A 23,749-nucleotide genomic window follows, 5' to 3' on the forward strand; every position below is an offset into this window, starting at 1 on the left:
ACTCTTGCTTACTCATATCCCATCAGTTGTGGAAGTTTCACATGGCCTCACATACCCCCATCTGCTTGCCTTTCCTCCACCCCTTATCCACCCCTTATTTTAGACTGGTCTGAACAAACTTAAGCCAGAATTATTGCAGGCAGCCCCCAAAGACCTTCTTACTTCCTTTTTACTCCCTGAATCTCTCCTTTTCCAATTCCCCTTAAATTCTGCTTCAAGATTAATCTTGTCACCATCTCACACATTGTTCAAATATTTCCCTTGACTTAAAGACCGTAATGGAAGAGATAAATTCTAAAGATAGAAGACTAGCATTTAAAGACCAAAGAATTTTGGCCCAACCTACCTTTTCACTGCAACACCTCTTTCCTAACATAAATTGTTCTCAGTCAAAATAAGCACGAATTCTTCAGCTTTTCCCCCAACTCCAAAAAACAGCTGAGTTGTCTCCATCTTCGCTCACACTACCTACCCAGGATCTGAAATCGGTAATGAATACCTTTCATCATATCTGACTATTTTAATCTCACTCACACTTGAGACTCAATTTAGGTCCCACATGGGCAACAAAGCTTTCTTTCCCTGTCCTGGCCCCCTATGATCCTCTCTCCTAAATTCCCACAGCACTCACAATCCATACTATTCATTTGATACTCGACACACATTTTCTTGTATCATCAAAGTATTTGATTTTTCATGCATATATATCTTGTATTTTTAACCAGATTTTAAATCCCTTGAAATCACAGACCATGTCTTATATTTTATGTATGAACAAATAAGTACCTTTCTATATCTTACAATAAAAAGGCAATACTGGGCCGGGTGTGGTGGCTCATGCCTGTAATCCCAGCACTTTGGGAGGCCAAGATGGGCAGATCACGAGGTCAGTAGATTGAAACCATCCTGGCCAGTATGGTGATACCCCATCTCTACCATAAATACAAAAACTAGCTGGGCATGGTAGCAGGCGCCTGTAATCCCAGCTACTCGGGAGGCTGAGGCAGCAGAACAGCTTGAACCTGGGAAGCAGAGGTTGCAGTGAGCCAAGATCGCGCCACTGGACTCCAGCCTGGCAACAGAGTAAGACACTTTAAAAAAAAAAAAAAAAGGTAACACTGGCAAAGACAACATGTAAAGGATGAAGAAACATTAATTTACTTAATCAAATGTATTGAATACTACTGTGCCAGGCATTGTTTTAGGCACTGAAGATTAAAAGGTAAGCAAGATCAACATAACATCTCACTCACCAGTTTCGGGTATAGCTGTGAAATCATATATTAATGAAACAATTTTACAAGTAACTATATAAGCAAATACATGTTTGGAAAAGGAACTATGCAGTATTAACAGGCTTCGAATTGTTTTCAGATGCTACACCTACCACCTCATTCTGAGGTGGCCTGCCTTCCAACCACTCCAGTTCCAGCTAAGTAATACCTTCAATGAATACAAAGAACATAATTCTTGTTGAGAGACTGACAGCTCCTTATGGTGGAGGTCATCTGACAATGTGTTAAAAGGGCAGTGTTAAAAAGAAAATGGCAACTAATAGAGGATCTCTGCACAAGTTGGAAAACAAAAGGAAAAGAGAGAAGACAACAGGAAAGCAGTCTGTCTGAGAAATACATTATTACAGTCTTGATGTTCTAAAATCCATCCTCAGATAGAGCTATTCAATCAAAGTAACTTGAACCCTTATCACTTTGCCCTTCATAGAAATGTTTTCATGAAATAAAGCATCACAGACTTGCTTTCACGATTAAATTTTTTTGTTTGTTTGTTTTTGAGATGGAATCTTACTCTGTGCCAGGCTGGAGTGCAATGGGACAATCTCGGCTCACTGCAACCTCTGCCTCCTGGGTTCAAGCGATTCTCCTGCCTCAGCCTCCCAAGTAGCTGGGACTACAGGTGTGCGCCACCATGCCCAGCTAATTTTTGTATTCTTAGTAGAGACAGAGTTTCACCATGTTGGCCAGAATGGTCTCGATCTCTTGACCTCATGATCCACCCATCTTGGCCTCCCAAAGTGCTGGGATTACAGGCGTGAGCCACCGTGCCCACCTGATTAAATGTTATACTCTACACTTTGATGAACGTTTGCTTTAAGACACAAGAATATGAAATCCATTTCTGCATTTGCCACTTCACCATTCAGCATCTCCAAGCACAAGACAAAAGAAAAGCTTTACCAAAATTTATGACAAGGAAGTTCTACAACTTGGTGCAAAGAAAAATACCTCTGTGGAGCTTACAATTTTCATCACTGCTGATAACCACAGTGATGTAGTTTCCCCTTGTGCCCAGCTCTGAGAAAGCTCAAAACCAAGCAAGGTTTTGAAATTCATGAAATCAAAACAAATTTGATTCTGCCTTTTCTGTGGTCCTGATTTTCTACTTCTACTGTATTATGCATACATGTTGTAAATAATTTAAATTCCTTTTTGGAATAAAAATTATTTCTTGAATAAGCTCAAGAAATTAAATTCTCCTTGTAGATAGGTCCTAATTGTCAGCATAATAATTTTGGATGTCTCTATTCATGGATATCTCTAAAGTATAATCCCCCAAAAAGCTAGGATGATTAAAACACATTAAAAAAAAAAACTAGAATCATCCAAGCAAATGAAAGAGAGAGGTACTGGAAGAGTATAAACTGACATTCCAATGGAACCTAACTTTTATAAATCCTCATATAATACCTAAAGATTCTGTTTTAAACTAAAAAAAAATTCTAAACTTATCAATTCTGATTTCAGAATTGCTCCTGAATTATGTTACTACCTAAAGAGTCTCAAAAACCTAATATTTATGTCTCACAGAAAAATTAAATTTATAACCAATGAAGTATATTAAATCATGTGCTCACAGAATAATTCGCTCTCTCTCACACATCCCTTAAATTGGGAATACTTATTGTTCTTCTGGAATCTACTAAGAAGAGACTTCCTATAACAAAATAAATGAAGGAAGACTTACAAGTTGATTAAATGAAAGGGATAGTGGCATTCTATATAATATTTGTATTTGGCATTTTATTAGAGAATTATATAAAAAAGAAGCTGTTGAGTTGATCTCAAGAAATGATTCTGATCATTTTTATAAGCCATTCTAATATTTCTGTAACAAAAATTTCTGTGCTTCTCATTAGCAATCCCACCCCTTCCAACATACACACAACATCATCCTCATCATCATCATCACCTATCAGAAGCTTGCATGTACAAATTGTTAAATATGTCCTTTTAAAAATGAACTATGAATAAATGCTAATTATTTGAGAACCAGGGCAGAAACATTTATCATATACCAAGCCAACAAGGACATCTATGTTTGCATTAAATTTTTAATTCTTTTCCATATCATTGCACGGCTGTGACTCTTTGGTACAAGTAGTCACAAGTGGGAGCTGAAGAGAAGACAACTGAAGTCTTACACGAGGGAGTCAGAGAAAGTGCCACAGAGGAGATAATGCTTGAACTGATATTTGAAGGAAAATGGAAAACTAGCCAAAGTGACAAAGCAGAGAGGAGCATACTGGGCATGGGAGAGCACACAGGCAAAAAACACTGGGACATGAGATAACATGGCAAGTTTGAGAACCAGTAAATATTTCCCTGCAATATGTGGAATGTGAAAAATCAGGTTTGGAGTGAGGAAGGAGTAGATCATAAATAACTTCGAGTATCAATCAAAGGAGTTTAGATTTTATTCTGTTGGTGGTTCTGCAGGTCGAAGTAACTCCATCTTAAATGCTAATCCATCATGTTGACTTCTGATCAACCCTAGTTCTGGGAAGGCCTCTAAGACTTTTACTTACCATGAATTCTTCCCTTAAGCAAATTCTCTGTGGTGTATAAGCCCTGGGTCTGGAGAATAACAGGGCAAGGATACATCACCTCACAGGTACCGAGATATGGCTTCTGTTAATAAGTCCCTATTTAATGTTGTTTCCTGTGAAAATGGATATGTCAGCCTCTTTCTTCAGGCTCTCAGCTCCCTCAGTCTTTGGGGATAGGTTTGCAAAGACCTACTTGCCACAGAACAGTGACAGAAGTCATTTAGCAATATGGAAAAAATAATTCCACTAGCAAAATCCATAATGAACAAGAGGAGCAGATAACTATTTGGAGGAAATGACTAATAGTTCATGAAGTAAGGAAGAATCAATTGCCATGAGCAGAGACAGAAGAAGAAGACAAGTTCAAAGTTTATTAGGAAATTTGATCAGAGAATGAGAGGGGACAAGTTTGGAGTTCATCAGGAAATTAAATCAACAGTCCTCACCATTTACAGAAGGTTATGATTCCTTCTCTAATATTCCATAAAATTTCATAGGTTTTTTAGTAAGAGAAAAAGGAGAAGGAAATTGCCAAATAGAAGAAATCAAGCTGAGTACATCATATAATCTTTCCTACTGTAAGTAAAAAAAAAAAAAAAATTGAACTCACTTCCATTATTTTAAAATAATTTGTACTCAATAAACCACTTGAAACCAAAAGTGCTTTTTCAGGGCTGATTACTTATATCACCAGTAAAATGTAAGCCATAACTGAAATGTGATTTTAGTATAAGAGATAAAAGTTTGCAAAACAATAATTTAACAAAATGTAGTGATTACAAAACCAAATGTCCTGTTTATAATTCACACCATTAGCTTAACGGTGTGATTCTCAATCAATCTTCAATATAGCCAGATGACTTTTCTCCAAACTGGATATTTTGGTCTAAATTTGCCTTAGCTTCCTCCGCTGAGAAAATTTTCTCGAATGGGATCCAAACACATCCAGCCATTGCTTGTAACAGGTATCTATTGTTTTGTCTCCCCAGCACTCTCTATCCATTTTTGGAAAATGACCCACTCCCATTCACTATCCACCCTTATCCTCTTCTATCCATATAATTACTATGCAGGACATGATGCTTGTTTAATGTTTGGTAGATGATCCAACTAACATTGAGTTCCTAAATATTCTCTGTGTCAATGACCCATCTCTCTACTCTACTTTAGGACTCACTCTCTAAAGACCACACCCTACTTGGGAATCACTACTGAAGAATGGTTTACTTCTGTTACAACATCTCATGTGACCACACCCAGCAATCCTTTCCTTTTTCTTACTCCCATCTCACCTGTTGAGCCTCATCCAAATCTTCAGGCCCCTGCCCACTCCTCCCAGACTGTTACGAGAAGTCAGGGACCCTGAACAGTGGAACCGGCTGGAGCCACGGCAGAGGAACATAAATTGTGAGGATTTCATCTTAATATGGACATTTATCATTTCTCAAATAATACTTTTATAATTTCTTATGCCTGTCTTTAATCTCTTAATCCTGTTATCTTCGTAAGCTGAGGATGTATGTCACCTCAGGACCACTGTGATAATTGTGTTAACTGCACAAATTGATTGTAAAACATGTGTGTTTAAACAATATGAAATCAGTGCACCTTGAAAAAGAACAGAATAATAGCGATTTTTATGGAACAAGGGAAGACAACCATAAGGTCTGACTGCCTGCAGGGTTGGCAAAAAAAAGCCATATTTTCTTCTTGGAGAGAGCCTATAAATGGATGTGCAAGTAGGAAACATATTGCTCAATTATTTTCCTAGCAAGAAATATTAATATTAATACCCTGGGAAAATAATGCATTCCCGGGGGGAGGTCTATAGATGGACGCTCTGGGAATGTCTGTCTTGTGCAGTTGAAATAAGGACTGAGATAAGCCCTGGTCTCCGGCAGAACCCTCAGGCTTACTAGGGTTGGGAAAACTCAACCCTGGTAAATTTGTGGCCCGAACGGTTCTCTGCTCTCGAACCCTGTTTTCTGTTAAGATGTTTATCAAGACAATGCACTGCTGAACATAGACCCTTATCAGTGGTTCTGTTTTTGCCCTTTGCCCTGTGACCTTTGTTGGACCTTTATCAGTGGTTCTGCTTTTGCCCTTTGCCATGTGATCTTTGTTAGGCCCTTATCAGTGGTTCTGCTTTTCATTCTTTGATGCACGTGATCTTTGTACCTACTCTCTGTTCTTACACAGAGAGTTCTGTTCTGTTTCCCCTTTTGAAATCCTTAATAAAAACTTGCTGGTCTGAGACTCAAGTGGGCATCACAGTCCTACCAATATGTGATGTCACACCCAACTGTAAAATTCCTCTTTTCATACTGTCTCTCTTTCTTTCTCAGCAGGCCAACAATTACGGAAAACAGAAAGAACCTACTTTAAAATATTGGGGGCGGGTTCCCCCAGTACCAGACCTTCATCTCCCTCACCTGTTTTCCACGTCCAACCACAATCCCCTATCAGTCAAATGAATAATGCGTTTCCTGTAACTCTCCATTTATTTTCCATCCTTTGTTTCCAATACAGCAAGCCTGATCAGTCTCCACCCAGATGAATCATGCTCAAATTCTCTTCTGGATGACTGAACTCTCAAAAAGAACACTGCTCAACAATCCAGACTGGTATCATTCAAATTTATAGTGGCTAACAACCCTCATGATAATCAGCAACCCTTTCATTTGTTCTGAGTCAGTACACTTCCCAACTCCCTAAGCCCACTGTTCCAAACCTTAACCACTTCCTTAAACCGCCTGCATCATCAAGCCCCTCCATCTTTATCGTCAGATCTTCTTTTTCATAGTAAAACAGAGGTTATCAGATTAAAGAGATATCAGGTTATCAGGTTTAATAGACAGAAGAATATTCACCTTCCTGTTCCTCCACCTCAAACATAGCTAATGGAGTACCAATCTTTATCTCACTCATGTCTATATTTGAGCAACCAGGGTCTCTCCTCTTTTCCTCTCCAAGCCACCACTTCTACCTGTGTCTTAAGTCTGAGACCACAGAAACCTTCAGAGATGCTGTCTTTCTTCTATATCTTTTTACCTCCACTTTAGCTCCTTCTCCCACGAATATAAACAGGTCAATTAATCTTATCCCCCAAATAAAACTATCTGCCCCACCACCAACAAAATGTTCCCTTGGCCCTTCTTCCATTTTTAGCACTTCTCTATTTCTTTCTTTTAGTTTCTCACCAAATGTCTAGAAACTATATGCATCTATACATATGTGTGCATTTTATATATATAAGCACACAGACAATAAATATAAAATATGTGCATTTTATATATTTATATAATAGAAACAGATGGCAATAGTTTAAGGAATAAATAGAGAAAAAATATATATAATACTATGTGTATGTGTGTGTATGGATATTTATTTATTCCTTAAAACATTGCCATGGTTTCTAATCCAACCTCTAGACCAAAAATACCTTCAGTAAGTCACCTATTTATGTTATCACTGATAAGTCCAAAGCTCTATCATTAAATTCTCTTCCTAATTGACCCAACTACAGCATTCAAAACTACTTTATTTTCCCCCATTGCATACAGAGTATACATTTATTTGTTTAGTCTTTCTCTCTCCTGTAGGAACTAAGTTTTTATGAGGGCAAAGACCTTACCGGCTTGATTCACTGTCTAGAATTGTGTCTGGCATGTTATAAGCGATGAACATTTATTGAATAAATATCACCTACCTCTAGGCAAAAATCGGTTAGTTCAGAGGTGGGAACCACACCCTGAGACAACTTCACTCTCTTCACTGAGAGTTTAAACTTGAGACCAGGAAAGTCAACCCAGTCTCTCTAGGTAATAAAAATTCACCTTCAGTGTAAAAGGAGAATAAAGCAGATAATACACAGAAAGTGAGACAAATAGCATCCTAACAGATTTCAAGCCCTTGGTTTCATTTATCCCAATGTCCCAATGTCCCTGTCACTTAATTCTATCTTTGGTCTCTGAAATATCCTAACATCCTTATAGTAAGTTACCTTTTTAACTTAAACAATTTAGTCTCTTCTTCTGTCATTATCAAGAGATTCCTTACTAATATACTATTCTGTAGCTGCATAGGTTCAAAAATAAACATCCTAAAGCCAATGTTCAAAAAAAAAAAAGAGAGTAAAAGTTTACAGTTCCAACTCCCTGAATGAACAATATGTGTAAAATATATTTAACAAAAATGTAGTGTGATATGTGTTTGGACCAGCAGAGGCAAGATGGCGCACTTCCGGGTTCTTCATCCCCCCAACTTTTCCCGCGCGCGCGAAAATGCAGCCGACGCCCGGGAAGGTGCAGACCAACTGGGCATGCGCCAGGTGACGTCAATCTGAAGAGACCAAGATTTACCTGGTCGCACCTGCAGAACGCCCCCGGACACGCCCGTGCCCCGCCTATCGCCCTCCCACTCCCAGAAAAGCCGCTAGGGACGAGTGCCACGCCCGCGGACTTCCCAGCTTCCCCACTGCGGTCGGGACCGTCGGAACTCCGTCCGAGGTCAGCATGGAGAACTCTGTGGGCCTCATTTGCCCTTCTTCCCCTGAAGCTAGGTGACCAAAATAAACTTGCAGTTTTGCTCCTACCCTTGCCTAGTCGCTGGTTCCTTTGCGCCCGCTCTGGTGGTCTTAGAAAAAAACAAAACAATATGGAGTCATTTTCTTTATGATTTATAAACTCTCTGCCACACTTAGGTACTATTTACGGAAGGAAAAGCTATTTTCTTGTTCATATCTTCTCTAAAAAAGATTACGTATATATCACCATGGAATACTATGCAGTCGTAAAAAAGGATGAGTTAATGTCCTTCACAGGGACATGGATGCAGCTGGAAACGATCATTCTGAGCAAACTATCACAAGGACAGAAAACCAAACACCGCATGTTCTCACTCATAGGTGGGAACTGAACAATGAGAACAGTCGGACATGTGGCGGGGAACATCACACCCCAGGGCCTGTCATGGGGTTAGGGGCAGGGGGATGGACAGCATTAGGAGAAATACCTAATGTAAATGTTGAGTTAATGGGTGCAGCAAACCAACATGACACATGTATACCTATATAACAAATTTGCACGTTGTGCACCTGTACCCTGTAAGTTAAAAGTATAATTTTAAAAAATTTAAAATTTTTAAACAAGTTTTCAAAAAAAAAAGATTATGCATATATTCATTTTATTCCTAATGCCTTTTTTTTGAGACGGAGTCTCGCTCTGTCACCCAGGCTGTAGCACAGTGGTGCAATCTTGGCTCACTGCAACCTCCACCCCCCACGTTCAAGCGATCCTCCTACCTCAGCCTCTCAAGTAGCTTGGATTACAAACATGCGCGACCACACCGGGCTAATTTTTGTATTTTTAGAGTAGAGATGAGGTTTCACCATGTTGCCCAGGCTGATCTCAAACTTCTGACCTCAAGTGATCCACCCACCTCGGCCACCCAAATTGGTAGGATTACCAGCGTGAGCCACCACACCTTCCCGAATGCTATTTTTTGAAATGAAGTTTGGTACTAATTTTACCTCATGCTAATTTTCCTTAGACAGTAGGAAAAGTAAACCATTAACAGCGAGTAGTTGAAAAGTAAACCATTAACCGAGAGTAGTTGAAGAACCCAGTTACAACCACGCATAACAACTTTAAGGCAGGAGGACAAACTAAAATGTCTCCTACATTGGCATTTAGAAACATACCTCATGCTAATTTTCCTTAGACAGTAGGAAAAGTAAACCATTAACAGAGAGTAGTTGAAAAGTAAACCATTAACCGAGAGTAGTTGAAGAACCCAGTTACAACCACGCATAACAACTTTAAGGCAGGAGGACAAACTAAAATGTCTCCTACATTGGCATTTAGAAACAGTAAAGTTGTATCTTGGAAAACATAAATTAAATAATGAGCAATATTACATTTCATGGGTCATGGTACTTACCAAACAAACGCTGATGGAACAGAAATTTGCCAGCTATTAGTCCTGTGAGAATGGCAAGTAGCCATAGAAGCACCTTCAAAATCCTCCAGCCAACTCCTCTAGGGTATTTATTTGTAACAAATGAAAAACAGTTTCCAACAACAATAACATTGGCTTCTGTTTGGCTATGAGAAACTGGGTCCTCCGCAAATATTAAGAAGTTAAAGAAGATCACCAAGTAAGCCACAATCATGCGAGACCAGGGATGCTGGAAATAATAACGAAAGTCTTTACCCATTCTTCAAAACTCCCAGTTCGTACTTTACCTGTGTAAGAAAAGATAGATAGGGTTAGAGCAGGAAAACAAGTAGTCTCTTCCTTCTTTTTATCAGTTCAGGTTTATAACAGTTTCATAAAAAGGTATTAGGAAAAGATTATATCTGTTCCTACTTAGGGCTCCAAGACAAGTCTGAGAATGAGGAAAGCAAATACTGCCCCTTCCCTAACATCTAATCATACCTCTGATCATTTGGAGACTTGGGAAAGAAAAACAATGGAAGAGTAAGGAGAAACAAGGGGATGTGAGAGGGCAGAACACTGTCCAAAATTGGGATGGTGACCAAGATGACATGTAGAGGTCCTCCCAGGGGGAAACGCAGAGGTGGCACAACCACAGCTCATTGCAGCCTCCATCTCCTGGGCTCAAGTGATCCTCCCACCTCAGCCTCTCCAGTAGCTGTGACCACACGCATGTGCCACCACACCTGGTTAACTTTTGTATTTTCTGTAGAGACAGGGTTTCACCATGTTGGTCTTGAACTTCTGGGCTCAAATGATCTGCCCACCTAAAGTTCCCAAAGTGCTGGGACTACAGGTGTGAGCCACCATACTTGGCCTCCTGTTTTTGATTATTACAAAATCAAAACAATATAGAGGTAAAATGAGCATACATTAACGAAAGTTAAACAATATTCTCTCCTCTGTCCAAATCCTTCTCCTCAGAGTTATGACTGCTTAAGAATTTGGTGTAATTACTTTCAGATCTTCTTCTAAACACTGACAAATGTATATACATGAATAAACTTTTATTAAAATGTTCACAGTCTAGTTATCAAATAATTTCAATAGAGAGTAAGTTCTATGAAATAGCTAAGTCTACAGCAGAGTAGTAGCCCACAGAAAGGACTGGGCAATCCTTTGCACTGGGTGAATGAGAAGAGGAAGATTTCACAAAAGATATCCCCACGTTTAAGGTTGGAGGATTAGCATAATTTTTTTTACTAGTGAAGAAGGGACGGATAGAAGGCAAGCCACTCTAGGCAGTGGCTACGGCACATCCAAAGGCACAGGGCACTGCAAAATATGTAATATGTCTACAGTAGTGGGTTCTAACCTGAATATGTGCACTGGAAGTACATAGCTATCTTAAAATGAAAATGTTCAGGCCCACCTCCAAAGTCTTGCTCAGCTCCTCCCTCTTCCCTCTTTGGGAACTAGCCTGCCCATAAAGAACACAAGCTGTAACTTCCACATGAAGAGATCTGTCTGGGTCCACCAGGGCTTATAAGTGGATGATTATGTCTATGTAGTTCTGGGGTTTGGCGTTCGTGAGCCCATTTGGCTCTCAGATTAAACTGTGTCTGTTTTTCAGCAACAACACTGATTAAATCTTAGATATCAAAAATAATACAGACAAAAATTTGACAGCCATCTGCCAATTCATTTTTCTTCTCTCCCAATCTGTTCAGAATTCAGAAAGGGAAGAGGGAGAAGAGGGTCCTTTACAAAGTCTACAGCAGTTTACATGCCAGGCTCTGTGCTGGATGTCTGTATGTATCACTGTGTCATTTTTGTCAGAACAACCCCCTGAAATACTGTTATGATCATTCCTGCCACTTCATTTTACAGGGTGGAAATTGGGGCTGACACAGATTTTCTGACTTGCCCAAAGTCACCTAGCAGGAGAGCTCTGATCTGAGCCTCTGAGGCCGACCCCAGGTGCTGATCACTATTCTCTGCAGACAGCCAGATCAGCTCCTTGCACTTTCCTTGCCTAGAGAACAGGCCTAGGTCCCAGTCCCAGGGATGCCATCCCTTGAACGTCTTCTGGAGACATGTTCTCCTCCAGACACAAATATAATAACTCTGTAATATCTACTTCTAACGCATAAAAAAAATTTGTGTGTGTGTGGGCATGTGTGTGTGTGTGTGTGTGTGTGTGAGAAAGAATCCTTTATAAACTCTGAACACTTGGTGGGGGGAGTATCCATTGATAAATACTCTCACTTTATACATGACTGAAATCATAAAGACCATGCCACAAGCCTGAAGTAAGTCAATGGAAGATCTGAGATAGCCTCCAAGGCTCCCAAGTCCCAATCCAATATTCTGGGCTGATGAATGCCAATTCAATCCACAATCTTAGTTAATGAGGACTTGTCATGACTATTTTACAAAAGCAATATAAACAGGGAAAGGATTGGCAATAGAATTCAGCCAAGCAAACAGTCACTGTGCCTTGGATTCATAAGCCTTCTAAGCAATTTTAAGTCCCTTGTTATCTCTGTGAACACTCTGAAATCTATCCCCAGGGGCTGTAGCTTGGATCGCCTAGGAATGGTGACTATCTCAAGAGTCTTGTTTTTGTTTTTGTATTTTTCAGTGTGAGGCTCATCACCTGCTATAGCAGCAGAAACTTAAACGTGTGACTCTCACACCAAAGACAGCAGAGCAAGTAGTGAAGAACAAAAATAAACTTTTATGCGTTTTCATGATATTTAATGTGTAAGAATGCCAGAATAGGGTGGTTTTCAACTCAATTTCACACAACACTTTTGGAAGTGTCCAAAGACCACCACTACAAGAAAAATTCATCACTGGTCACCAGTGAGTCATAAAAAAGAAATAGTTCCCATATGCCCATCAGAACTAGAAAGGAGTATTATTTAAGAAGCTGTTATTACAGGTTGCTGTCACTGCTTTTGCCAGTGAAGAATTCTACCACCACCTCCCCTCCCATCGTGAACACACACAATTAAGGCAGTAGGAATTAGAAATACTACTGAAATAGCATTATTGTCATTCCTATCACTCCATTTTACAGAGAGGAAATTGAGGCTCACATGGACTTTGTAACTGGTCCAAAGTCACCTCTCAGAAGAGCTGTGATCTGAGCCTCTGAGGCGGACTCCAGGGCCTTATTACCATTTCCTACAGACGGCCAGATCAACTCCAATACATACAATCTTGATTCTTTTTTAAAATACATGCATTTTGGAGGCTAGCACATACTTATTTTCTTGTTTTTAACTTGAGAATCTTGCTTCGTGGGCTATGTGATGTCCACATGCTCAAGTTAAAGTAGAACATTCAAAAAATTTCAGAGACAGCTGTTTCTCTGCAGCATTTATATTATTTAGGGAAATAGAACTATAGCATTGAGCAATAATCCTGCACTAGTACATGATTTTATTTAATTACCGCAGTAATGCCATGAATGCTACTATCACTGCCACATTACAGGGAAGAAAACGAAGGCTCAGAGCAGTTGCTGCCTGTTTAATTTACATAGCAAGTGGAAACATCAGGGTTTGAATCCAGACCTACATGTAGCCCTTAATCTTTCTAATATACCACAAAGCTGGAAGTGTTTTTTCCAGTAAGATATTTCCCATCACGGTTACAGCTTATTCTGTATTTCCACTAACAGTTTCAACTAGCAGAACAAAACAGGACCTCATTATTGATCATTTAAGCTGGCTGAAATTTATTCTTGCCTCATAATTCTGAAGTTGAAGTGATATCTTCTAGAGGGTCCCAAATTTCAAACTCTTACATAATAATTTGAATTAAATCTCTGCTTATCCTCACTTCATGACTTCGTACACAGGCTGCAAATGTTTGCCTAGTCATCTCAGCCCTACTTTCTAGTTCCTTAGGTACCCCAACATTATCCAGAGAACCAAAGCTGTTTTTACCTCTGTAGTGCACATAAAACATCTTTACAATCAGTAAGATCATTTGGTGTATCTACTGTTAATTTAAATGCAGGCTTGAGGCTGTTCAAATGGACTATGTTATACAGGGCACATAGTCTGCAAAACCTTTCCATTTTTAAATTCATTTCTATAACCACAGATGAGAATGAGCTTTTATCTTAGCTCCTGGCTCATTATAGTGAAATTATCTGTGTATGTGTTTGTCTCCCTCACTTGATCATAAGCTCCTCAGAGAAGTGGCTGTTTACTGCCAGGGCACAGCACAATACTGGGCTCATACTGGGTGATCAGTAGGTATCTATTGGATGAGCTGAGTGGTACACTCACAAAGAGAAGCTCCTTCATTATTTAGGTGAGATGAGAAGAGGGTGGAGCAATCTGCCATTCAACTTCCGCTAAGGCAAAGTGAAGGGGAGCAGTAGAGACCAAGGACTACATTGATGACCTGGCCAGTAACAATACTAATGCATCCCCACTAAACTCCCTCTCATTTCAGCACGAGGTGTTAAATTAATATTTCTAAGGCTAACATATATTGAGCACATACTATATACCAGACACTACGCTGATGAGCTTTACCAGCATCTCTTAAATTTCATAGCAAACCAATGAAGAAAATACTATTTTCCCCATTTCACAAATATTGAAACTGAGACTTAGAGTTCAGTACCTTGTAAAAAAATAACAAAATTAATTTATATCAGAGCCACAATTTAAACCCAAGCCACCTGGCTTCAACACTCCATGCAATGCCTCCCACACACAAGGACACAAATTCTAAAATCTTACCCTTTACATTAGTTAGAAAGTTTCTGATAATAAAGCCAAGTGATATAAAAAAAAAAAAATTCACAGTACTTCTATTTTGTGCAAAGGCACAGAAGAAACTGCCTGGGACTGATGTAGAGATGTATCAGTAGTTGCGTGTGGCTGGAACACTGGGTGCTTGGCATTATCCTGTGAGAGTTAAGGATAATTTGGAGCCAATCCAACAAAGATTATCCAAAAGTGTTGGTCTGTATTTTACTGAAAATAGAGAATTATCAAAGGTTTCAGAGCGGAATAGTGAGACAATCTTGCATATAAAAGGGATGATATACAGATTTGTTAACTCCATAACAACATTCATTCATTCATTTGTTCAATATTTACCACTTGCCTATTTTTTGCCAGGCACAGGCCTATGTGCTAGGGTAACTAACAGACAAAGACCTGTTGCTTGCATCTGATAGTTTCTTTGAGGGAAACAGATATTAAACAGATAAAAATTAAACACAGTATTCAAGAAAGTTCACAGAGAAAATTAAAGCAAGGAAAAGTTAACAGGGAGTGTCAGGTGTGAGGGAAGCTGAAGACTTCATTATAAGGCGACATCAGAAGACAGGCACGAAAGAAGGGAGAGAAGTCAGCAGCTATCTGGGAAAATTGTGATCCAGATAGAGGGAACAAAAGTTGGAAAGGCTATTGTTGGGTGCAGGTTTAGAGCAAATTAAGGATCTTCAAGGAGGGCAGTATGACTGGATGGGGAGCAGGTGCAGGGGAGTATGAAAGAGATGAGGTACAGGAGGTAGCATCTGATCATTAGCAGGCCTTGAAGCCCTCCTATGTGGGCTTTCACCCTGAGTGGGATAGGAAGCAGAGGAGGGACACAATCTGACTTATATGTCAGAAGGGCCTGTCTGTTTCCTGATTGAAAATATTTTATAAGAAAGGAGGGTAAGGGGCCGGGCGCGGTGGCTCAAGCCTGTAATCCCAGCACTTTGGGAGGCCGAGACGGGCGGATCACGAGGTCAGGAGATCGAGACCATCCTGGCTAACACGGTGAAACTCTGTCTCTACTAAAAAATACAAAAAACTAGCCGGGCGCGGTGACGGGCGCCTGTAGTCCCAGCAACTCGGGAGGCTGAGGCAGGAGAATGGCTTAAACCCAGGAGGCGGAGCTTGCAGTGAGCTGAGATCCGGCCACAGCACTCCAGCCTGGGCGGCAGAGCGAGACTCCGTCTCAAAAAAAAAAAAAAAAAAAAAAAAAAAAAAAAAAAGAAAGGAGGGTAAGGAACAGAAGAGCAGGGAAGCTACTGAGGAAGCTGTTGCAAAAGAGATGCAGCAACTTAGACCAAGCAGACAGAAATTAAGGCAGTTTAAACAACTCTGGTTCTGGACACATCAAAGATAACTACTAAGATTTACTAATACATTGGATGTAGACGTGATCTAGGCAAAATCCAGAATGGAACTACCATTTCCTGAGATGGAAAATGCATTTCCTGAGATGAAGAGGGTTGCAGCAGATGTAGACAGCAAACTTGTAATTAACACTTTCTAGTGCTTTTAGGGGTTGGGCTCTTGGAAAGCACTTTCCATGTATTCTCTCAATTATTCCTGATACCAGCCATTTGAATTTACCAGTGAAGAAACAGAAATTCAGAGACATTATGATCTGTCCAGGATCATAAAGCTACCAGCTGACAGAAACAGGTACAACTACCTCTATATAACCCCAAAGTTATTACTCTTAGTTACCATTGTGTGAAGTATAAAATACAGAATAAAATTTCAATGGGAACGAAGTAAGAGTTAGGTACTAAGTGATGACTTGCACCTAGTAGGCCTTTAATACATATTTGCTGATGGATGAATAAATGAATAAACAGATGTATGGATAACAGAAAACAGACCAGCCTGGGTGAGGAAAAAAAAAAAAAAAAACTAGAAGACTCCATTCCAGAGAGAGCACAGTCTGGATAATACACATCCAAATCTGCAAAAGGAGTAATGGCAGAAAGGTGAAAAACCAAATATATGGAATGTCCTCAAAGAGCTACAAACTTTCAAAAGCAATCTCAGGCGGCACAACATCATTTCTGTTTTTGTCTACTGGTGGTATGGGGATGTAGAGGTGGGGAAAGGCAGAGCCCACAAGGAGTATGAAAAGTCTTATACTTACTTTCCAACCTATTTGGTCTCACACACACATATGTACACACGCACACAGACCAGTCCTGAGGTAATGACAGGTCTTAGTATATTATCTTCAATTGTTACATAAAAAGGCAAGAAAAGATTATATATACCATTTTACATAATGCAAGTGCCTAATACAGGTTTTTAAAAAAACACACAAATAGCAATAATAACAGAAATAAAGTTAGAACTTCTTACTTTTAGTCTAATACAAAAGACCACGGGGCTTTTAAATAAACAGCAACCTTTTAAGTCAATCAATAAAACCACCATAAGTGGTTCTGATAGATTCCAGGACAGTATTTGTGGTACCTTAGCTAATTTAGAGGTTTACATCTATAAATCACTTCCTAGACTTTCTCTTCACATTGTTTCAACCTTTAAGTGATTTTTCTTCCCTTGTTCCTATCCTGCAGTCCTTGGGTAAACAAATTGCTTAATCAATGCAAGTTTCTAAAACAGCAACTCCAAAAGCAAAATAGGTCTACTGGTCCTCTGAACAGAGACAACTTTCCATTGAAATGGCAAAATATTTACGAGCCCTAGCACATTATAAAGTTAAAAAATAATCACTACTATATCCTTTAAAAATGTTTAGACCTCCTTTTCAGTGATTTGTTTGTAATAAAGAATTGCCAGTGGGGCGCAGTGGCTCACACCTGTAATCACCGCATTTGGGGAGGCCAAGGTGGGCCGATCACAAGGTCAGGAGTTCGAGACCAAGCTGACCAACATGGTGAAACCCCACCTCTACTAAAAATACAAATATTAGCCAGGCGTGGTGGCGTACGCCTGCAATCCCAGCTACTCAGGAGGCTGAGGCAGGAGAATCCCTTGACCAGGGACGGCGAGGTTGCACTGAGGTGAGATCACCGCACTGCACTCCAGCCTGGGCGACAGAGCCGGACTCCATGAAAGACAGAAAAGGAAAGAGAAGAAATTGCCATGGCCATATTCCAAACATAATGCCAAAGAAAAAAACATTTAATGAATTAAATAGAATTCATGTAAAAAGTGTATTTTTTAAAGACAGCTTAAAGCAGCATGGATAAAACTGACAAAAGCCAGTTTCTCATCACAGGGATGAGAGGGAGGGTGGAATAGGAGGGATAAATGCCTGAGACAAAATGTCAAAATCCATAATTACTTTTAAACCACGAAGACTGGGAGGATAAAAGAAAGTATATCCATGGTCAAATGTCAATACTTTACAACAAAAAAATGAGGTTTACAGGGATTCAACTACTTTTATATTCAATAAATTCAAGACCTCGTTTCTGAAGCCAAAACAAAAACCCTGTGGCTTCCTAGAAGTCCTTCCTTGGATTTCAGACCATACATCATTTATAATTAGGGGGCAATACATACCCTTATATTCAACATACTTTTCCTCATGTTTTTTTCCTTTTTGGTTCCTGATAAGCATGTGATGTTTACTCCCCTCTCTCTCACACACACACCCACACACACACACACACTTCATTGTTTCACAGACGGTAGAAAGCACTTGTGGGCCTGTGGCATTTTCAAAAATAGGAATAAAAACATAGTTTTATTTAGTCACGATGAAGTTAGCAAACACCCAAACACCCAAGTCTTTGTTTTTTTCCCCAAGAACAACACCTACGAACTGCAACCTGTTAATTTAATTAAGAAAAATAGGGCTTTTACTCAGTTCCTAGGCTAGGAATCGCTGAAGCAAGGAAAGTTCAAGGTCTGCTCTTCCACCGTATCTCGGCACCCTGGAGCCAGGAGTTTGAGGGCTCCCACCAAGAGTCTTTCGCCCAGGAGTCTCCACTGCCCTTAGTTAGAGGGCTGGCGCGTCCCCCTCCCTCCTTGACACTTCACCCTGCCTCTTTGGCTGCCATCCCCAGGAAGGCAGGCGCCGGGGAATTTGGGGGCCGGGCCAGGCTTCCGCGGCTGCTTCCGCACTCACGGGCAGGGACGAGGAGGCAGCCGGGCTGCGGGCGGCAGGGCCGGGAGGGCTCCGCTGCGGCTGGACCGAGCGGCGGGGGAGGCTCGCCCAACGCCCGGGCCCACGTACTCACCCGAAGGGTCGCGCGGAGCGCGGGGCGACTACACACGGGAGTCGCGGTCAAGCACAGCCCTCGGCGGGCCGGCGGCCTCGCTGGGAAGCGCGGCAAGACGGGCCGGCGGCGTCGCTGCCGCTGCTGCTGTCACGAAGCTATAAATACCGGCTCGGCCCACACCCGCCGCCGCCTACGCCGGGCGCCCTCCGCGCCGGTGCTTCACCGCGCCGCGCTCCCGCCGCAAAGTCCGCGGCCGCGGGCCGGGCAACGCGAGTGCAAGGGCACCGGCGCCGCGCGGGTAACCGCGATCATGCCAGCTGTGTGCAACCTCTGCAGCTGGAGGCATGGCCTTTCCCAGCCCCCGCCCTCCCGCCCGCACCACGGGCTGACTCTAGCCCGCGGGCCGCGTGCGCCACGGGCCGGGCCGAGCCTGCCCGGGCCGGCCCACCTCTGCAGAGCTGCAGCTGCAGGCGGGGGACGATTCAGGAACCGGGTGGGGGTTGGGGGGCGGCTGACAGAAAATCCACCATCCTGCAGGGAACCAATGAGGGTCCCACTGGAATGTCCTCGAAGAGCTGCAGACTTTCGAAAGCAATCTCAGGTCACAAAACGTGATTTCCGTTTTTGTCTGTTAGAGGTGTGGGGATGTGGGGGTGGGGAGAGGCAGAGCCCATGAATAGTATGAGAAGTCTTCTACTTACTTTCCAACCTGCCTAGTCTCACACACACATGTGTACACACACATTCATACACACATAGAGATACACAAATACACTCATGCATGCATATGTATACACACATAAGCACAAGTACACACATGCATACACACGTATACCTCAGCACACATACTCATGCACAATTTTTGAACTTTTTGCAGTCTGAGGCTCTCAGAAGGCTGTCATTCTATGGTACCTAAATGATACCGCTGCGGCATAGGGCAGGAAGACCCTTTGACTACATATGACCAATTGCTCTCTTCCTGAGTGTAACCTCATTTCCTTCCACACCTAATGGCAGCTGCTACCTCAGTTTACCAGTTGCTGAAAATGTGTTAACAGCTGCTATCCAGCATGCTAATATTTCTTGGTAATGGAAGTTATCACCAGTGTATATAATCAAATGGAAAATAGGATAATTTCTATATGCCCATATTAGCAAACTTATGAAGGAAGAGGTAGGCCCTCTCCTGGACTGGTAGCCTGATTCAGGAATGGGTTGGATGGCAAGAGGGAGAACTGAGGTGTCAGCAGACTTTAAGATGGGATGGAGAGAACCATGCCCAAGTGCCACAGGGTAGCTTATCTGCACAGGGATAATTGGGAATGCACTGCGATACTTCCCACTAATTTGACATTTTTCTAGCTTCCAAGAATGACCATATATATATTGTTATATATATATATATTTGCCTCTCATATATATCAGAGTGAACTCAATCCACTCCATAATCAATTGAACTACATGGGTGTCTACTAAAATGAACTTCAGTTCATCAGAACCGAAATGTCATTCAGCAGCTTGTCTTCTGTCTCCTTAAGAAATGGAACCCCCACATCCCCACACCACTATATATATATAGTAGTCAATCATTTGTGGTCATTTTACAGAACTCTTAACTAGTAAGGTTCTCTTTTGTAATGCTTTAACAAGTTTTGCCAGAAAGAGTTGTTGCCTATGCAGCACTTTGTACATTTTACTATTACACTTTTGTTGTTCTTTTTTGTGACTTCTTTTTTCCCCCACTACGCTGTGAACTCTTCAAGGGCAGAGACTAAATGTTACTCATCATTGTATCCTTAGTACCTAACATAGTAAGTTATAGTAATGGCTCATAGATACTGGATTAATTCCACATATTAGTCATTGTATTCCACTGTGCTTTTATAACTGTAATTAATAGTATTATTTAAAGAATTTTTAAACTGTTACACGTGGGTAACTGTTTAACAAGGGTTCCATATACTATATTTTCCTTGGATCTCCATTTAAAGCAAGGACTCTTCAATCAGTTAAAACTGAAAAATAGTAAAACTTCACAAATTACACAGAATACTGAGGTCTGTAATTTACTTCTTTTATTATTACTATTTTCTTTGAGACATAGTCTTACTCTGTCCCCCAGATTGCAGTGCAGTGGCACAATTATAGCTTACTGCAGCCTTGACCTGTTGGGCTCAAGTGATCCTCCCACCTCAGCCTCCAGAGTAGCTGGAATGACAGGCACACACCACCACACCTGGCTAATTTTTGTATTTTTTGTAGAGACAGGGTTTTGCCACATTGTCCAGGCTGGTCTCAAACTCCTGGTGATCTGCCCACCTCATCCTCTCAAAGTGTTGAGGTTACAGGTGTGAGCCACCGTGCCCAGCCTTTTTTTTTTTTTTTTTTTTTTAAGAGACAGAGTCTTGCTCTGTCTGTCACCCAGGCTGGCGCACAGTGGTGCAATCATAGCTCATTGCAACTTCAAACTCCTGGGCTCAAGCAATCCTGCTGACTCACCCTCCCAAGTAGCTGGGATCACAGGTGCACACCACCACACCTAGCTAATTTTTTAAATTCCGTAGAGACAGGGTCTACATTGCCCACCTGATTGTGAACTCCTGGCCTCAATCCATCCTTCAGCCTCGGCCTCCCAAAGTGCTGGGATTTTAGGGTTAGCCAGAGCACCCAGTTAAGGTGTGTAATTTATAACCCCCTGTCACCTCCAGACAAAACAAAATAAAGGAAAATAAAGGAAAAGAGGAGGCACTTTCCCTTTCATTGAGAAAGAGACTGAAAAAAACATTGTATTTCAGGGGATAGTGGGGTAAAAATCATTCAGTAGCTTGTCGTCTGTCTCCTTAAGAAACAGAACTCAATCCACTCCATAATCAATTGAAGTACATGGTTGTCTACTAAAATGAACTTCAGTTCATCAGAACCGAAATGTCTGGCATCACTTACATGGAACTTGTTAGCCTACCTTTAGACCTTTAGATCTCTCTTCATATAATAATAATTTTAAGAATAAGCTCTACCAGTGCTTACTATTTATTGTTGAGAAGCCTCAGGGCTTAGAGAATATAGTTCTCTAGGACCACTTCAAGGCAAAATACTGAAATGGGCAAGGCTTGTTTTCAGCATCAATGTTCCCTTTTTACCACTGACCAAGAAGCCTGTGCCCTTTGGCTTGGTAGCCAGCCATGATCTCCAGCTCAGCCCTATTTCAGAACCGGTCAGAGGAATAGCCTCTCAGCTTGGTCACAATAACAATTAGTGACAAAAGTTCAACTTATTGAAGGCTTATTGTATACCAAACTCATTACATGTATTAAAGACATGTGAGATAGCTGCTAAACACGGAGTATCTCTCTCTACATTTACCTTTGAGGAGACAGGCATACCGAGGTTGAGTAATTCATTCAAGATATCACCTATTTAACTTCCAATAGGTCAAGATATTCAAGATATCATTCAAGTAGCATAGTGGCAGAGTAAGGATCAGAAGCCAGGCAATGTGGCTTGTCAGCCCACGTTTTAACCTCTCATCTTATGTAATACTTCTTCTCCATATAAGAGGAAAGAGATGTGGGTTTTCTAGTTAGGAGACCTGACATAATGAATATTGGTATACATTCTGGCTCCACCGCTTACTAGCTATAAACTGATACAAATTGCTACTAAAAAATTACAGTAGGAATCCCCAGATCTTCCCTCTTCACCACTGAAGTGGTGAGATGTTAGATCTGGATGTGGACTTAGGAGCTCAAAGTAGGTCACTGAAATCTGTTCACAGACAGATCCCACTCAGGATTTCAGCTACTGTTCTCCCTATTCTTCAGTCTCCTTCCATCCCAATCACTACCACATAGACCTATTAGGGACTTTAAATGACCCAATGTCTATAAAACACCTGTAGTGTCTGCCATGTAATAGGTAGTCAGTAAAGGCCATTCTTCTTTCCCATCAAACATTACCGTTCTATGAAAACTTTCTTCTAGGTCAAAAATCAATTGGCCAGGTGGTGATTGCTTACTCACACAGAGTTAACCACTTCTTCAGTGTTGGTCAGCAGTGATTTTCAAAGGGTATAGATAGAAGTTCCAAAAAGAAACCAAGATAGTACGGCATAAATCTCCCACTCCCTCATCCATATTTTAGCCCAAACCACTCCATTTCTTTTATATGCAGGAGTTTAGCCAATTGGCCACAGTTTCAGACTGTCAGGGTAACAATAGAAATAGTTTTTGAAAACTCTCAGATCACACTGGTCAATCATCTGCCTACTCACCTCCACATCTGAAGTCAACCCTGCGAATAGGCTTAAAATGTGTGTTGTTTACATACCATTCCTTTGTAAAATCTGATCCAAGAGTTAAAAAATCAGAAGCAAGGCCAGGCGCAGTGGCTCACGCCAGCACTTTGAAAAGCTGAGGTGGGCAGATCACAAGGTCAGGAGTTCGAGACCAGTCTGGCCAATATGGTGAAACCCCATCTCTACCGAAAATACAAAAATTAGCCAGGCGTGGTGGTGCACGCCTATAGTCCCAGCTACTTGAGAGGCTGAGGCAGAAAAATCACTTGAACCCAGGAGGTGGAGATTGCAGTGAACCAAGATTGCGCCACTGCACTCCAGCCTGGGTGACAGAGTGAGACTCAGTCTCAAAAAAAAAAAAAAAGAATCAGAAGTAACCACATGAGGCATGATGTTTTTCCGTTCACCTCACATGTCCCAGTACCTCAATAATACAGTTTACTCTTGATTTAAAAAAAAAAAGAAAAAGATAAGATCAATGCTCAATGTACATTTCAAAAATTGATGAGAGCTTTCATTATGAACCAATTTATCCTCTCTAAATGGCATTTTGAAAGCCAGGGGAAAGTATAGGTGTAATCATCAGTAAACTCTACCAAGTCAATTGGGAAATGTTTTTGTCAGTGATTAGATGGACTCTAAGCAAAACTTTTTAACTTCCAATAGGTCAGTCAGGATGATGCTAATTACATGCTCTGAATAT

General features: G+C 41.0%; 1 protein-coding gene across 4 annotated transcripts in view; it reads right to left on the reverse strand.

Moving 5' to 3' along the window:
* Nucleotides 1-19,168, reverse strand: part of TMEM117 (transmembrane protein 117) — a 589,216-nt gene extending 570,048 nt beyond the window's left edge. For 3 of the 4 annotated variants that reach the window (XM_033222348.1, XM_033222346.1, XM_033222349.1), the window contains exons 1-2: nt 18,771-19,168; nt 9,785-10,089 (exon numbers count right to left, since the gene is read on the reverse strand). In XM_033222348.1, coding sequence (XP_033078239.1) covers nt 9,785-9,849 — 65 coding nt within the window. In that variant the 5' untranslated portion in view covers nt 9,850-10,089; nt 18,771-19,168. The other variant, XM_033222347.1, reaches the window with a different exon arrangement.
* Between the last annotated feature and the right edge of the window lie 4,581 nt (nt 19,169-23,749).

Source organism: Trachypithecus francoisi, unplaced genomic scaffold (genome assembly GCF_009764315.1).
Source record: "Trachypithecus francoisi isolate TF-2019V2 unplaced genomic scaffold, Tfra_2.0 Lachesis_group11, whole genome shotgun sequence".
NCBI lineage: Eukaryota > Metazoa > Chordata > Mammalia > Primates > Cercopithecidae > Trachypithecus > Trachypithecus francoisi.